This window comes from Limulus polyphemus, unplaced genomic scaffold (assembly GCF_000517525.1).
Source record: "Limulus polyphemus unplaced genomic scaffold, Limulus_polyphemus-2.1.2 Scaffold411, whole genome shotgun sequence".
In the NCBI taxonomy this organism is placed as follows: domain Eukaryota; kingdom Metazoa; phylum Arthropoda; class Merostomata; order Xiphosura; family Limulidae; genus Limulus; species Limulus polyphemus.
The window spans coordinates 37,940-50,536 of NW_013666021.1; the positions used below are offsets into that span (position 1 = coordinate 37,940).

The 12,597-nt window shown below is 34.8% G+C and overlaps 1 protein-coding gene across 1 annotated transcript in view; it reads right to left on the bottom strand.

The window, feature by feature from the left end:
• Positions 1-2,079: 2,079 nt before the first annotated feature.
• LOC106458061 (nuclear factor erythroid 2-related factor 1-like) overlaps positions 2,080-12,597 on the bottom strand; it is a 46,336-nt gene continuing 35,818 nt past the window's right edge. The window contains exons 9-10 of the mRNA XM_022384199.1: positions 10,852-11,331; positions 2,080-4,394 (exon numbers count right to left, since the gene is read on the bottom strand). Of these exons, the coding sequence (XP_022239907.1) occupies positions 4,056-4,394; positions 10,852-11,331 (819 nt within the window). The 3' untranslated portion in view covers positions 2,080-4,055. The remainder of the gene's footprint in view (positions 4,395-10,851; positions 11,332-12,597) is intronic.

Here is a 12,597-nt window from a genome sequence, read left to right on the forward strand (position 1 = left end):
GAAACGACCAGGTAGGCGTAAATACTGACCGACAGGAGCTGATGCGCCTTAAGAAGGCTGGTTACCTCATCTCACCGTCAGACCCTAGAGTCTGTGTTCGGAGATGCTAGCAGCCACAGGCAACCCTATAAGTGTTTTCACGACACATCGAGAGCTGCATGCCATGAGTTTTCACGGAAGATCTGCAGTCCATAAGCCGTTGATAACAAACGCAAAACTTTGATTGGCATGGGGCAAGGCACACCGAACCTGAATCGTGCATCAATGGAAATCGGTCCTGTGGAGCGACGAGTCACGCTACACGGTCTTCCAGTCTGATGGATGCGTTTGGGTATGGAAGATGCCTGGAGAACGCTTATTAGCCGAGTGTGTTGTCACAACAGTGAAGTTTGATGGTGGCGGTATCATGGTCTGGGAGTGCTTCTCGTGGTATGGACTAGGTCCACTGGTCGCAGTGCATGGATCCATAAATGCAGAGTCCTACATTGATGTTCTGAACAATTCTGTGTATCCTACATTGTGGCAATTTTATAGCATCGGCCCTTACCCCTTCCAACATGATAACGCTCTATGTCACAAAGAGAGGACTGCGAAAGCGTGGTTTGAAGAGAATAATATTAGAACATTGCAGTGGCCAGCAGAGAGCACTGACCTCAACCCGATAGGACATCTTTGGGATGAACTGAAACGCAGAATGAGGGAAAGGCCAAAACAGACCTTTTCAGTAGTGGAGCACAATACTACTAGAAACTAGCAGATAGTCTTCCACGACGCATAGAAGCAGTCATTAAGGCCAAAGGCGGGGTAACACGCCATCAGTTTCTTGGAATAGACATGTTTTATTCATAACTACCAGTGTCCCATGACTTTTGGTAAGATAATGTATATATAAATAATTTAAGTGGTCTGAAAAAAAAACAGTTTGACTTGTGTTCCTTTCATGAAATACGAATTCACAACAAAATAAGTTGATATCTTTAGTTTCCTTTCAATTTACGTAACTTCCCTATTTTATGAATATCACTTGACATATTTAACTGCTTATCAGATCATACAACTCATAAAACTAAATACTATATGACCAAACAGTTTAGCATTACCTATCATGTACCAACAGTTACAATATTTATATCCACTGTTACCATGTGCTCTCAGCGAGAGCTACACGAGGGCTATCTGCCCAAGCCTCCCTAATTTAGCAGTGTAAGACTAGAGGGAAGGCAGTTAGTCATCACCACCCACTCTTTTACCAACGAATAGTGAGAGTGACCGTCACATTATAACGTCCCCAAGGCTGTAAGGGCGAGCATGTTTGGTGGGACGGGGATTCGAACCCGCTCTCCACGGAAAAGCATATACTGACACTTTAATCAAATTGCTCAAAATATGCTTATACTGAGAAACTTTTTTACATTTTAAAACAACTGTGGAATGTCATTTAGTAGTTTCAAGATTCTAGCCTTATCCATTGTCAAAAGTACACGTATTTCCACACACTTAAGCCTATAATCTAACACACAGGGAACAATGTATTAAAAACAAAATGAAAAAAAAAGTTTTATATAGTTATGCCAAAAAAAATCAGACTATATATTTCACATTTAGATCCTTCAAATTCTTAGAGTATAAAATATAACTTTTTCTACACCAATCAGTCTGACAAGTTAACTGTTTATTTCACTATTCCACAATCTCTAATATTACTTTCATAAATTATAAAAGTTGTTCACGTCAAATATTGCAATTTTTCAACTACTAAAATACTACAATCTCAAGATGTGTACTTTCAATTTAGCCTATAACATCCCACATGGCAACTATAAAACATCTAGTGCTGACAATGCATTTCCCCTGAGTAGATGTGCATGATGTTTCAAAACATATAGCATTTTTTTTCCATTCAAGACTTTTCACTTGGGTGGTGGCTGTAATGTCACTTAAAAGGTTTTTTGAACTTGCACAGTCAACTATATAACAAAGTACAAATTAAATTCTGAATAATAATTACAATTCTTTAGAGAACTTGGAATAACTATTGTTCATTAATAACTAATGTGTATAAAACAACAGAGCCAAAAACAACAAATTAACCTTTTTTTATTCTGAATATCATACTTTCTTTCAAGAAAAGCAAAATTCTAGAAAATTATATTTCGTGTGGTCTAATAAATGCAACAAGTTTATTTTAATAGCATAATTGGAAAAAAGAAAAAACTGCAAGGTGAACAGAGATAGCATCCACATGCATGTATTTTTTGTTTTAAAACGGTTAAATTGAGAATACCCTATGGTTAAGTTATTAATAAAAGCATTTCAATTTGAATTTATTTCTATAAATAACTTGTTACTGAAGAAAGGTAACTAAAATCATAACCATGACAGAAGTTCTAAACTTCTATTCAGTCTTCACTGAGTTATCCTAACTTTTTGAACATTCCTTTAACCTTTTTTTCCTAGTTCTATTTTAATTTATATATATATATATATATACACATACATATTCAAATTTCACCTATCATCTTAAGTACATTTGTCCATTCCATTAGAAAACAGATTTAACAAAAAAACGAGTATTCATTTCTTAATGGTTTAAGCTCATTTATAACTCTTAAAATTGACATTTAGTAAATATTTGTATGATAAGTACTGAAACTAGTGAAGCTTTGCCTGACCTTATTACAGCTAGCTTAGTAAACTGAGGCATATGTATGTGCATGTACATACACACACACACAAGAATTTTCTTTTTTCTTTTTATAATGAAATTGAAATAACTAATTCTCATGCATAAAATATTGTTTTCACATTATTACATCCACAGTTTATAAGTTGATGATGTGTGTGTGTGTATAATAATGTATTTCATAGATGTAAACACACACACAGTAATTTTATTTTTCCTTTTTTTATAAATATATCGAAGCACTAAAATCTGAAACAATGGATTCTCATACACAAAATGTTGTGTTTTCACATTGCCCTAGACTTTCTGTCACATAGCATATATCGAAAACAAAAAGAACTTGATTAGCCTAAACTAAGTAACTGCAAAGTCTGAGTAAAACCTCAACTTTGCAGCAAGGTTTAATGTGTAAAATTCTTCACAAGCACTTACCAAAATGTTTAAAAATAAAATATTCACAAATAGCATCTTTTATTGGCAGTGAAGCAGTTCATGATGTTTATGTCAATATCAGATAACACAGTAAAGAATCCCAGTTACAAAACCTTGCATCAGAGGCAATCAATCTCTTAACATATCTTTCTGTTAAAACAATGTGATTTGCAGTTAACAAAATAATACAAATGACAAAACAAATAATACAGGTACTCATGGTTGTCTGTAAATTGAAGTGCACATTTGAAAATCAAGGTTGATATTGGATCGTTCTTTAAGAAATAAAAAAATAGTACAAGACAATGTAGTACCAATGTGCTCTTACAATATTAATATGCAGAGAAAGGTGGAAAAAATGAATAGAAAAGATTGATAAAACTAATCTGTTTGATATCTGATAACTTTAATTATGCAACAGAGCTGAAGTAACCACACATCCTAAAACCTTTTTTTATGTATATTTTTCTATTCAAATGTAGCTAAAAGATTGTTTCTAAATATATGGAAGTATGATATTTGCCCCTTCTGTAAGTACTGTAACACAATTCACTATATATATATATATATTGCAGTAATATCCAATAGAATACTAACGGTGCTTAATAGATAACTATATCTACTTAAAAAAAGTGAATGAATTGATTGAAGTTTTTGACCAATGCCAATGTTATCTTCATGTTTGCTTTCTTAAATACTTTATATCTTAGTTTTAATGTTATTTTGAACTCAGCAGGTTAAGACCAATTTCAACTGCCATTAATGTTGCCTTGCTAACAATGATAATAATAATAAAAAGACAGGTTTTCTCTGAATACAAAACTATCCTTACATTTTGAATCTGAAGTAACTGGAAAATGTGATTATATCACAACCAACACCACGTAGATGTTAACTTTCATGCTAATGTTATTTTGTTACATCATTTTATTAAAACATATCACTTTTTATTAGCTTTGCGCTTCATTCGAGCTCCTTTACTGTCTTCAGGTGATGAATCACCTTCTCGCGTACTATTTCCAGAGATGGGAAATGATCCACATTCCTGGCTGGAAGTTGAGGCAAAATCTGGGGGTCCATGAGGAGCTGGTGGAGTGGATGACCCCTTCATAATATAGTCATAAAATTGGGTGTACTTGTCTTGAGCTTGTTGACGAAAATTCAACATTCTTTGCCTTTCTGCCTTTAGTTCAGTTTTTTCATCACACAGCATATTCAGTTCTTGCTGAAGATCCATAATCTGGTCCAGCTTTCTTTTTCGACAATTCCGAGCAGCTACCTGTAAGAACATAATAATTTAATAAAAATCTTTTGATGCTTTAATGCAAATACAGTATGTCCACTAAATAAGTTACTGAAAAAACAATATGTTACGGAAAATAATTTACCATAAACTACACATTTTTCAGTTTAAAGTGGGAAAGAGAAATCTTTAAAGTATGTTAATAATTAGACATCATAATATTTCTTGGCTATGAATGCAATATTGCAAAAAGTTTCACCGTAAAATCTCCCACTGTAACACAACCACAGAACAAAAAAACTACACATAAACTACACATTTTTCAGTTTAAAGTGGGAAAGAGAAATCTTTAAAGTATGTTAATAATTAGACATCATAATATTTCTTGGCTATGAATGCAATATTGCAAAAAGTTTCACCGTAAAATCTCCCACTGTAACACAACCACGGAACAGAAAAGCACTGCAATTCAAAAACTCAATTCTCAATTTTATGAATGCTACAGTATTAAAAAGACAGTATACAAAACTTTACCTACACATAACACAGAGTTCCTCATAGTTGTTGTAAACACGACTGAGAAATGCATTATTCCATAAATTTAATGTTTGCATTTGTTTATACAAATATATCATAAATGATATTTTATTTTTCTAATCCTGTAATTTACACACAATAAATGCTTTAATGACACTTAGGAACAACATTCAAAAATTGCTTGCCCAATATTTCTAGACCCAGGGCTCTCAGTTATGTAATTTAATCATTGTGATACACATAGAGCAGTCACCCTTTACAGGCATCCAAATTTCAAAACTTACTTTGGATAAATCTTTGAGCTTCTCCAACATTCACTGCTTTGAATTTTCTTGGATGACAGTAAGGAAAACCTCTCTTACAAGTGAAAGCATAGTTGGTTTGACCTTTTTTTTTTCATATTCATTATGACTAAACAGAAATATAAAGCTGTAAAGGCAGAAACTGTTGTAAAAGCCCAGGATCTATCGTGAAACATCTCTGAAGACACATTCAACTAGTGAGGATATGCAGTAATCACATGATATAAACAACAAATTAACATTAAGAAACAATCAGATTTCACTGAGATGCATTATATGTGTAGCAAAGGCAAATATGTTTGTTACATACATTCTAAGTTAGTTTAGCACTAAATGGTATCAATAACTTGAATATAAAAAAGAAACTTTCAAACATTTTAAAAGTTTTACCAACACTGTTAGGTATTTTTTATAGCACAAAACTTTTTCATACAGGATTTCTCCATTAAAACATTACACAGTTAGCTTTTGGTGTCATCAACAATCTACAAAGCTTTTATAAAATACAATTTTCTAAACTTTACAGCATAACACACCAGGAACAGCATGTGTAGGGGCTACAATAAACAAACTCATACGATTGCACAATTATGAGTTAAAACATAAATGCTAGGTTGCCTAAGAATAGCAAAAGTTAACATTTTCCTATACCAAATACATATTTCCAATAATATTTACCTCTTTCCACACTTTAGCTTTATCCTGACAAAAGTTTTCTCATATAAGCATTGGTATGAATCTTACTTCGATTGCTCTAGCCTTTATACCCCCAATATATTGCCCATGATAATTCAAATCTTGTGATTCTCTGCACCTATGTCAATGCACCCCCTATACCAGATCCATATATACGCTCCCAGTAATTACTTCCTATTCACTTTTCATTTTATCAGACCTGAAACTGGCCATTTCGTGGGGAGGAAGAGCGGGAGAGTGTGAGATGAGGTATTATCAGAAATACATTTTCAGTACAGGAAAATGTTAACTTTGGAAACACATTTACCTCCACTCACACTTTAGCTAGAATACCACATTGACAAGATGGAGGGGCCAGTGAGTGGAAGATCCACACAGATGAGGTGGGTGGAAATTAGATATAGTAATAACATACCAGTGGGGTCTGCACTACTTCAGGAAAAGCCATAATTTTTGCCCGAACTACATGAAATCCAATTGTTGGGTGGTAAAGGTCGATCTGCCACAGAGGCAAAATCCTAACACCTTTAGCAGAATATGAATTTGTCCAGGCTCCAATCAGGCAGATGAGGTCCTATGTCTTGTTCTTGGAATTATAGGGCTATGGACTTAAGTCAAAATCCAAGGTGATATCATTGGAACCCAACCTGAATGTTACAGAATTTTGCATGTCAAGCCACCGGAATTACGAAGAGAAGGCAAGCAACATCAAAGTGGACAAACCCTCGCCCCAGCCTGTAGAAGCACAAAATGCAACAAATCAAACTCAGAATTACAGAACCTGTGATGCTTCACTCAACCTGAAGAAACAGAGATTACCCAACCTGGAATTATGAACCTAAATTCTAATTCCCTAGCCTGACAGGCAAGGCAACACCTCCTGAACCTGGAACTACAAGGAGGATGTGGAACAAATGAATTTCAACTAATGGCACAGGAAGTGAAGCTCCATGTGTGGAATTACAAGGAGTTGAGGATCCTCTTCCATGAACATTGAAATAAAGAGAATGACCAAAAAGAAAGGCCACGCACAACCCAAACAGTCGTCTCCCTGAACCAGAATTATGAGGAGGCTCTTGTGTAGGCTGGTTCTACTCCTACAATACACAAGGGAAAACCATCTAAGGTTATTAATAGGAGGGCACCAAGCTTTGTCTTCTTCTTCTTGAGTGGAATAAATAATAAGGATAACTGATTGGTCACTAAATGGATAACTTGAAACTTCACAAGCAAGGAGAACAATCTCATGAGCCCAAAAGAGAAGATCCAATGCCTGAAAACAAAGAGACCTGGACTGAGTGCCTCCTTGCTAGGAAATGTAGGAGACCACCACCATGGAATGTTTTGTGTGAAACATTACCACCTTCCCTCGCAACAATTCACGAGCTTGAGATATAGCTCATTGAACTGCTAGAAGCTCTAAAAGATTTAAATGAAGAGCCCTTGAATTCCATATCCCCTACAGAAGCTTCCCATCTCTGTTGAGATGTATCCATCAAAAGATGTATCTCATGATGTAGGGGCAGGAGAAGGACATCTACTGTTGTGTTGTCCCTGTACAAACACCAGCCAAGATCAAGTGGGCTGGATTGTGACAGGATCACTGGACAATACAGTGCATCCTTGCAAATATTCCAATGGTCCTGTAACAACCACTGAAGGGAATGCACTTGGGCCCTAACTAAAGGAATGAGTGATTCAAAGGATGCACATATCCCCAAAGAGAACAACCGAATGCGCCAGTGGAGAAAAAGATGATGGTATTAGAAGAAAGACTCATTTTATGGCCTGAAGAGGAAGAGGAGAAGGTTGGGCCCAATTGAGACGTGTATTGAAAAATACCCCTAAATGGATGAGGTACTGTGTGGGAGTAAGAATAGACTTCTCCATTTGGATGAAAAACCCAGCTCTCACAGCTTTGGATAAAAGAGCACGAGTGTGAAGTTGTGCCAAGGGGTAGGAAGGAGCAAGAAGAATCCAGTCTTCCATATAATGGTGTGTGTGAAGGTCTATTGAGTGAAGATAAAGAGAAAAGGATTTGACTATTTGGCAAAATATGTATGGGATGGATGCAAGGCAAAATGGTAGATCAGGAAATTGAAAAAAACCAGTCTCTTGTGCACAAAACAAAGAAATCAACGTAAAGACTCCACAATTGAAATATGAAGGTAGGCAGGCATCTGCAACATCAAACTCTGTCATCCATAGATTGGGAGCAAAGTGCCACTGTATCAAAATAAATGTCTCCATGGTAAACTGAGGAGGCTGGAGAAAACGACTGAGATGAGAAAAGTCGATAACAGGTCACCAATCACCCATCTCCATCGTTACTACAAACAAATGGGAATAAAAACACTCAAGAGAGTAGTCGACACACTCTAAGACCTTTGTGAATGGAAGATCTTTGATGGCTTGTGCTTTGATGACTGGATGTAAGACGATCCTTGGTGATGGGAAAGACAACAGTTATGGTAGGCAATGGATGAGGAAACATGATATGAAGGACCAACCAGCCAACTGGTAAGAACCTGAATAACCCAGAGGCAAAGGTTTCCCATACAGACCTGAACTATCTGAGTCGAGCCCCATGGGACCGGATCCTATAGGGTATTCACTTGAAGCCATTGTTGACATCTAAGGGCAGGATCTCCATTGTGTTCTGATAGAACATGGAACCAAAGCAGGATGTCTGGAAGCCCGAAACAGGAGATGCAGTAAACCGTTAATTAGAAGACTGGGAAAGGTGGGAGACCAGTCTCTAAAGAAAAAAGGGGAAGTGGGTCACATTTACCTATGAAATCTGGAATACTTGCAAAAATTGAACGTCTGAGAAAAGGAGCTTCTCCAACACCAATAAGGGCCAAAGAAGGAAGTCTAAGACACCCTCAAGCAAGGTATCTCTCTCCAAAAGATCCCAGCAACAAAGCACCAAGAGACCAACGAGAGAGAAGAAACTGATAACCTTACCAAAGTAGAAGTCAATAAGTGACTAAGATCCACTGAAAATTAAGCAGAATGTTTGTAAAAGGTCTCACACAACAGTTACAAAGAAGATAAAAAAACAACAATTAAACATTGGTTCTCCAGTCAATGGAAAGCTAAGGCATGCTGATCTGATAAACAGGGAAGACAAGGCATGGCACCAGCCTCTATCAATTGATCTGCAAATCTATGAGCATGCACAGCAATGTCTGGCAAAGGTGAAAAGATTAGGTAATCAGCGAAATGACTCTTTTCCTACAAAGAAGGAGAAGAGTTGTAAATCACAGGAGAAATTTCAAGACATCACAAACTTGCTGTACTAATTGCAAAAAAATGATGCTTGATGTCTGTCCAAAGCTCGTGATTACTACCTAAGCAAAGGAAGGAGCTGGAAAAATTCTCACCAGTCCACCCCTGATCCCCACAAGCTTAGAATCTGAGCCAAAAGGAGAAGAAACATTAGACCTCATGTAAGACTCCATCTCTCTGCATATGAGGTATTGGATGTTCTCCGTGGAAAGGGGGCCTCCCCCCGTCTTCCGGGCAACACTAGACTTCAGAGGTGGCAGATTAGATGCACTAGGACTCTGCATCAGAGAAGTGAATGCGAGAATTCATATCGGAAATGTCTTAAAATATTTATTATATTTTTGTAATTGAAATTAAACAAAATAGACAATAAACTCAAAACCCAATAACAGGGTAAACAAAAAATTGTCCAATGTGAAAGTTATACAACACGTAAGAGGAACCTACCCCAAGTGTGTAAAACTGTTCTTGTAACATTATGCCATTGAGAAAAGTGAATAGGAAGTAATAACAGGGAGCTTATATACAGATCTGGTATAGGGGCCCATTGATGCAGTTGGAGAGAATCACAAGACTTAAATTGCTATGGGCAACATAGTGGGTTATAAAGGCTGGAGCAAGTGAGGCAAGATTCATACCAATAGTTAGATGGGCACAGAAAATAACCTTTGTTGGGATAAAGCTAAAGTGTGAGAAAATGTGTGTTTTGAAAAACGTCTTACAGCAAATAAGATACCAGAAATACTGACACTGAAAACTGTGGCTGATACAGGTAGTTGTTTCCCATATTAGTTTTGTTTCATTCATCATAAATACACAACCTAAACCATCTATTTAAGAATCATAGTTTATCTTTCAATTACTGTTTCTATAATGTATTAATAATGAATATATAGAACAATAACAAAAGAATAATTGTTACACTAAATATATATGTTTTTGCACCAAATTTTAAGGTTAAGAAACAAATATTTTGATTTCATATTGTTGTTCTCAAACACCAGAAACCTATTAGGCCTAAAAAATATTACAGGTATTTTTACCATGCTTCTCTCAGTAAATTTACTCAAGAGTATTCAAAATAGGATACTGTTAGGGGTTTTTCATCCAATACAACTAGTTTGAGCTTATACAAGCCAAAATGTCCATTCTGAAATGCTATTTGTATACGTTACTAGATATGTGTGTGGTGTAAAACACCCAAGATACTAAAGCAGGAAAGCCAATTAGGCCTAATAAGTATGTTGAACATCACATTTGGCCTAAAATGCGTTACCATATTGACCCTAATTAGTTCATTGTGAAATAAATCCCTTCAATTTCAAATGTGCTTGGGACTAATTAACAAGCATATTATAAAAATATCTTCAGACAAACAGAATTTTATCACAATTAATAGATTTAATGAGATAAATTTTTGTTCGTCACAAACATTTTATGAAATGCCATATATTCAAATTAATTTGTGTGTATTTTTTATAACTGCTTCCAACTAATTTCAGATCTTTTGTCATTGCCGAGTTGGAATAAGTAAATAACGTGATTGGACCCTTAATTCTACGTACATAGGAACTGGCATTAATTTATATAAAGTATTTCCTTGAAACAGATCCAACGAAGTTTAACATTGCTTAATATACATTAAATGATTTCATAAAAGTACTTACTTTGTTTTTTCCTCTTCTACGAATATCTCTAATCAATGTAAACTGTGATTCATTTAGTTCATACTTTGAAATCTTTTTATTAAAATCATCTATAGGAAGGTTTATAATTTCATCCACAGAAATGGGCAGTTTTAGGGCTCTTGCATTGCTTTCATCTCTTTTTCTTTGATCCTGCTCTTCAAGGTGAGCCTTAAGTTTGTCCCTCATAATAGGCTTTTGTGAGCAGTTGCTCCCATCCATTGGTAAATGATAGGTATGATTGTGATGGGCAGAACTGGGAAAACTGTCTTCAAGAGTGTTTCCTGAACTACTTGCAGAACATATTTCAAGTTCATGTCCTAAGTGTTTTACTTCATCTGTTGAAGTATAAGGATATGGATTATTTGTAGAATTATCATCTTGATCATTTACTTTAAGGTACTCTTGGCGTTTGAATGTCTGTTCTGCTTGGTGAAGGTCTTCAATACTATTTCCAGAACCCTAGTGTTCAAGAAAAAATATAGATAATCAAAAAGAAATATTAAACATTTTATGTGGTATATGTGACACTTGTGCACAAATCCAAGTTAAATAATCCAGTGATATATATATATATATATATTGATCTCTCAAGGCCTGAGAAGTTTGATGAATGAATATGCATTACTGAATAACAAAAGCAAAAAAAAACGTATTTCATGTAAAGCTATTACAATTTACATTCCATAAGCAATATCTCAAGAAATTTATAGTTGAGATACAAAAGGCTAAAGCATTGCACTAAATATAAATCATATATCATTTTTACAACCTTGTGAGGGCCTAAGAATTTTTTAGTTATCCTTAATCCAAATACACTTCAGTAACACAGCTTTAAATTATCATTTTATGTGATCATATCTCACTTGTTAAGTAATGAAATATCATAAGAAATAAAACAAGTTTTTATCTACTCACTCAAAGCTGCATCACTGAAGTATATGTAAGAGCATGAGTAATAATCTTTAATTGCCTGGTCTTTTAATAACCTACTTAGCAATTAATAGTCACTACTTATAACAGTACAGTAGATACTAAGCTAGAAAATCTAATCTCAAAATTATCACAACAATGCTTGCAAGTAGCAACAAATTCAGTAATCAAAACTTTATAAACTTAATACACCATAAAAAAGTCACAAGTAGATTAAACTACAATATAATGGTTATTGTAGTTGAAAGGAGAAAACTTCAAAAAAAAAGTGTAAAATGTTTGAAGGCAACAACTTGAGGTTTTTAAACGAATATGTTTTTTAACAAAAACTACACAACACAAAAAGTAGTTTACAGAGGACAAGAAGAGAAACGCTAACGAAACACACATTCCAAGTTTAAATTTCACATATAATATACGCTTTTAGACAATACTGTTGAAAATGACATGTGACCAGTTTGAATTCTGTATAAAATCTAAGCTTTTAGAGACCATAAGAAGAATCAAACATGTCAAGTCTCACTTGGACTTAATAAATTTTATAAAAAAAGTAAAATATATTTGAATATCATTCTCTGCACAAAATCTGTAAGTTTTTGAAAATGATGAGTAAGAAGTTTTGAAACCTTACATTATCAATTGTTTTCCATAATATACTTCTTAAGCTTACTAATAGTACTCTGACAGAAGTACTCCACACCAAAAACAAATTTAATAAAAATAACCATTAAAATAAAATAATTATAAAATTAACAACTTTTCAATAATTTATTTCACTAAAACAAAAGACACTGA